The sequence below is a fragment of the Sabethes cyaneus genome, chromosome 2 (assembly GCF_943734655.1).
Source record: "Sabethes cyaneus chromosome 2, idSabCyanKW18_F2, whole genome shotgun sequence".
NCBI classification, from domain to species: Eukaryota; Metazoa; Arthropoda; class Insecta; order Diptera; family Culicidae; genus Sabethes; species Sabethes cyaneus.
In genome coordinates, this window is record NC_071354.1 from 86,782,917 (window position 1) to 86,789,031 (window position 6,115).

Here is a 6,115-nt window from a genome sequence, read left to right on the forward strand (position 1 = left end):
GTTCCCGGAATCCCCCAAATATGTCCAGATTTAACCAAATCTTATCCTAGATAGCTGATTTGGTTCCCATTGATCTAGTTATTGAATTCTAGTGTGATTTAAGGTATCGCACGATAAGTTTTTATTCATGAACGAAATTGGCCACTCGTCTGGGTGTTCCCGGAAGTCCCCGGAGCTTGTCCAGATATAACCAACGTGGTGCTAGGAAGTTGATCTGACTGTCAGTGATCTAATTTTTAAGTTCTGGCGTAATTTGAGGTGTCGCATGATAAGTATTTGCTCATGTTCGAGACTGGCTATTTTCCACAGCGATAACTTAATCCGGAACATTTCCGGTTAGTCCCAATACAGCATCAAACTCCTAAATTGGTCGGCAATGGGCACATGTTGCATAAAAAATCAATTCCGGCTGTGATTTATGTTTATTTTGGAAGTGTCATTGAAGATTTTTATTTACTTTATATGAGCAATCTGCCTTTTAAAACTTCAAAAGGGCGTAACTCAAAAATTCGTCGATCGATTTTTTTAAAAATTGGCTCAGAGGTGTAGGATGGCAATACAAACCAACTGGCATTTTCTGTTTAAATTGCCTATTTTATTTTTAATAACGGTATTTTGAACACCGTACACGCATCATATTTTCGTGGATTTCACGGCAGCATACGATATAGTTGAGCGCTAACAGCTATGGCAGATAATGCACGAGTACGGTTTTCGGGATAAACTGACGCGGCTGATCAAAGCTGCGCTGGAGCGAGTGATGTGCTACATGCGTGTTTCGGGGGCACTCTTGAGTCCTTTCGAATCGCGCAGAGGGTTGCGGCAAGGGGATGGGTTCTCCTGTATGTTATTCAATATCGGAGAATGAAGCAAGAGGAACGATTTTCAGCAAGAGTAACCAACTCCTAGCCTTCGCAGACGACCTCGACATCACATCTAGAAAGCTTGGGACGGCGGAGTCAATCTGCGCCAGACTAAAAATAAACGCGAGGAGGATTAGATTACAAATCAATGCGTCGAAACCCAAATATATGGTAGGAAGATGCTCCAGAGAAAAGAACGTTTGCTTTCTACGGACAGTGAGTACCTATAGGCGGCGATGAACTGAAAGTGGTTGATGAGTTCGTATATTTGGGATCTCTGTGGGAAGCGTAATTACCCTGTCCGTAGAGATTTGACAGAATGCCCAGTGTTGAGTGCTGTAGCCTTAGAGTGTATTCAAATATCAACACAGCTTGCAAGTTTGTTTCGAATTTTCATTTGTTTAAGAGTCGTGCTAATTATGGACACAAAAAGGAAACTTGTGATAAGTCTGTTTTTGAAAATTTTTCGATCGTGTAATATTTCAAAGAAATACTCCCCAAACAATAAACAATAAACAATAAACAACAATAAACAACAAACAATAAACAAAATGATTGGATATATGCAGTACATCTGTCTGATATTCCTCGGAATAAATTGGTTGTGCAAAGGTCTTTAAATGTTTGCAGGGTGAAGGTATGGGGATGTTTCTCCAAAAATTTGAAGGTTCCATTGCTGTTCATTGATCCTGGTGTTTAAATTAACACTAAATATTACATCGATAATTTACTTCAAATCGTCAAAAAAACACTACAAGAATACATCATACTGCTTCCAACACGATTCTGCACCGTCTCGCCAGGCGAAAGCTGCACAGGCTTGGTGTGAGGACAATTTTCCGGATTTTATTTCTTCGAAAGCGTGGCCAGCCTCTTCGCCTGATTTGAATCGTCTCGACTACTGAATGGGGTTACATGCTAGGCAAACCAGACAGCACCAAAAGATTGACTTTGGATACTTTCAAGCAACGTTTGGAGAAGATTTGGAATGAAATGCCTCAGGATATCGTGCGTGCCAGTTGTAACGCTATTGAACAGCTATTGCGACTGGTAATTAAAGCTCCCTTTCCTTTAATTACCAGTTTAAATTGGACTAATTTAAGACAAAGGTTATGGGTATAATTCACACGAAATACTGCGATCATTTCTCAACAAACAAACACACAAAGTGACAAATTTCTGTGACCATTTAGTTTACTGACAGTAATGATTACTCACTCTGTAATTAGTGGTTGGATACTAACGTGTTCGGGAAACAGTTCAAGCAATCAATGGACTATGAGTGGTGCCTAGGTGTAGACGCGGGCCGCAATAACTTCAAACCAGTACCTCCCATAACAAAATGTAAAATATACGGCCGCAAATAACATTTTCCAGGATTCACGCATAGCAAGTATTTATACCGGAAAGCATACAGCTTCCTATCATGCACAAGGTATCACGACTAAACTGGATTTCCCATCAATTCTTATAATATTTAACCTTTAATTGCCTTCCACTCCGTCAAATCAGCATGCGGGCCGCAGTTTGACCTTTAAAGCAAGGTTGACACAATGGTCTTGCAATAAGCATGAAATTCAGTAAGACCCAGCGCATATGTAAAAATATAATATAGTATCACATTGTTTACACGGCATTGAAAGCACTATGCAAAATGTTTCAAAATAAGAAAAGGTAGCTGACATATATTTTTTTCACAGATTTCCGTCATAGCATGAACTACTTTACAGGCCCCATAAGTATACTAAGCTTTCTTCGACGTGAAAAATCTAGTAAACTTCTTTAAAGGAATTGAGATCGACTTCAGCTCCTAGTTAATGACAAAGATGGTACAATTTACTGGAATCGCATGTTAACCGGTTTGTAATGAGAGCAAGTTATCAAGAATGTGTGTGAACGCTACATGGAAACTGTAGTGGATGAGAATTACCAACGATTTTTTAAAGTGTAGGTACACCAGTCCAACAAAAAATAAGTCTCACACAATTTATTTACGCTTTGAATTTAAATTCTTTCGTTGGATTCGCTTTTCATTTGACCAACAGCTTGCCGGTGTTTATTGAGAGTATGCTGTGCTGTGACTTTTTCGCATTTTCCGACCCCTGCAGGGCCCTGGCGTAAATGAGCTCTAATGACGAAACGTTGTCATCGTCGGACAGGTAGATAGCCTCTATGACGTTTTACATGCAAATCTCTTCCAAATTATCACCGTTAACAACGGTTGAGCGTGTGACTTTCATCATAGCTGCTCTGTAGCTTACAGAAGTAAGCTTTTGTTCTGTGAAAGAACGTCGAGCTACGGTCATACCGGCCACTTAGTCATGCCAAGAGTATTCATTCTATTTTTTGCACCTTTTTTCGAAAATTCCACGTAAATGCTAATAGTCCCATCACTTATTTAACATTCAACACTAGTAATAGGACCCTCAAACCCTTGAAAATGTATGTAAATAGGTTATAGGTACATTACACTTCATATTTCATAACTATACTTTCAAATGTCGTTTATACCAAATTAAAGTTTGTAAGCGAAGTAGGGTGCCTAATTTAGCATTATCGTAGCCGTAGACCCATTATCCATACAAATCATTTGCTTAATGGGTTAATAATAAACTCACTTTTGCTCCTGCAATTAATGAAATATTCTAATAAATAGTTGAAAAGTAAGAATCTTTTCATCTAGTCCTGGTAGTAACTTTAAAACTGACGATTAGTTAGTGAAGTAACATTAAAATTAACTCCGTGAACAGCCGCATAAAAAGCTTAAACTTGTAATTATATTATATATTAACTAATAATTATAAAAGACTCAAAATATATGACCAAAAGGACATATGTAGCGGCATCGACTGAACCAACGTCGGCACCTCACATTCTTAATGAAAATTTGTAAAGCAATCATCTTCTGAAAACCTAATGCCAAAGTATGAACGCTCTTTCAAGGATAAAAAGGTACATTAGTATTATTCATAAAATACAAAAAAAACAGAAGTGTACCTAATTGTGACCGGTAATTTTATTATGGATGAGTAATGTTATGATTGTGATAATAAATTAATTTAGGTTTAAAGTAAATCCTTCATTCAGGCAAGTGTCTTTGTTTTCTAGACCAAAGTAACATCCATCTGTTGATTTCCTATCAAACATCAACGAGCCCAATCTGTAGTCGTATATAAAGGTCATCGGTAATGATGACGTCCATGCGCACATATACCAAGTTTCCACTCAAAAACGAAGGACAACGTATGGCATTTGATCATTACTCATTAATCACTCCATTAGAAGGTGGCAATATATATTATTCAATGTCACGGTCAATAACTGTTCTTCATTAATTGGATATGAAATAGCTGACCAAATGTGTCATTTCAAAAGAGCTTTGAAAATACCGATTTCTTAATTTACATAACAGAAAACCAGCTAACAATAATAACAAAATATCAGAACCGTTTGTGAATTCCAATTGCACTGCTGTTCAAACTGTGCAATATGAACGATAAAATTTTATCGATTTATACACACATAATGAAACGTTTGCATTATACGCAGTTATCCAGCGCTAGCATAACACGTACAAGGACAAAAAAGGTATTAGAGCATGTAAACCTGTTAAAAGCTCTATACACAAGTCGTCCTGTCGGTCGGACCGATAGAATTTACGATTATCGATACGAAATGATACCATTATTACAAAATCAATACCCAATGAATTATTAATGAGCACACTCCAGTAGCATAGCGAGACTTACAAAACCGAACAAACTGTTTGATCTCATTTTCTTACAAGAAGCTGGAAGAACAAGTCACATGCGAAATGCCATCACTCTTACCCGTGCTTTTTCACAGACGGCGTCAAAATGATCGAAATAGATTAATACACTGCACTGAAATTAACAAAAAATCTTCCAAGCACAATTAAAAACCAATGGCTTTCGAATGTTTCACAAATTGTTCAAAAGAGTCCACAGTAATTTCAAAAAATGTAAGACAGAACAAAAAACACTCCACACTGCACAGAAATACCTCATCAACTTTGACAGTTTGAAAATCTCCAGAGAAGCGCTTTGAAAGGAGCAAAACACCAACCGTGGTTTACGCGGTGGTGCGCATGTCCTTTGTGCACCCGATACATCGCTTCGGGCGCGTGGCTTCCTGTAACGTAAACATCGAGCGAAATGTAACACTCCTGTGGGCTGTTCTACGAGGACGAGAGCGCAGGTTCGGGTTTCGAAATCGAAAAATCAATCTGCCCGTTATTGTATGTTATCAAAAATGAATGAATTTAAGCCATCAACAAAGCTTTATATCTGGAATTGCTTTGAATTTGCATTACACGTACATAATTCTCACATTTTAGAAGAAAATTAATCAATTTTGTTAATTCTAATTTATTTTTTTCTAAATATACTTTTTCAATATACTTTTTTACGATAATCTATTTCTATAGTTTTAATCACACTAATGCACCTTATTATCACGTTTCGTACACTAAACAGAGTTTCATTATTAAACAATTATATAGGTACTTGCATCACTGAACACATATCTACTTCGATCACAATTATAATTATTTCCTAAAAGGTTTCGAATGCGTACGGATGTACTCCAAAGCCCGCAGAATGGCATCCGGAATTGGAGGTGGCTGCGGAATAGCATCACCTTGCGGATTGAAACCATTCTCATCCGCCGTGTAAGTGATCTCTATCACTTCCCCTTCCGGAGAGGTATACTTGTAGCCACCAGTGGCCGATTGGCCTCCAACGCCTTGCTCTTGTGCCTCTGTACCGTCCGTTAGGACGTAACGATAGAAATACGAACCATCCGGGTTGACGTTCTGGTCGTGCTCCACAATCTTCGCATCCTGCGCGCCCGCAAAGACGGCCAGCATGGCCAAGACTCCAACTAACGCAATCTGAATTACAGTTTGAATCAATTTAAAACACCTCTAACTAACTAGATTAGCAATAAAACCTATACCTGAGCAGCTTTCATTCTGCCACTAAACCACATCGATAGCACTGATCAGCGGGCCGGCTTAACCATCTTCTTTTATATCAACACATTACCATCATCGCCGCATAAGTCAATCCATTAGCTAAACGTTGATCATGATGCAACAAGGCAGACGATCATGCGGCCGAACTGTATGCAGAAGAAGAACAAAGACAGAGATAGGTAGCCCAACAAGTCGCGTGACATTGCTCTGCATAAAAGTGGTTATCTGGACTTGCGGCACGAGATTTTCGAGCACG

The 6,115-nt window shown here is 38.5% G+C and overlaps 1 protein-coding gene across 1 annotated transcript; it reads right to left on the bottom strand.

The window, feature by feature from the left end:
- Positions 1-5,430: 5,430 nt before the first annotated feature.
- LOC128735652 (pupal cuticle protein-like) lies at positions 5,431-5,855 on the bottom strand. The gene is made up of 2 exons (XM_053830137.1): positions 5,841-5,855; positions 5,431-5,775 (listed from the first exon to the last, which is right to left on the bottom strand). The coding sequence occupies exons 1-2, from the start codon at positions 5,853-5,855 to the stop codon at positions 5,431-5,433; spliced, it is 360 nt and encodes a 119-aa protein (XP_053686112.1).
- Between the last annotated feature and the right edge of the window lie 260 nt (positions 5,856-6,115).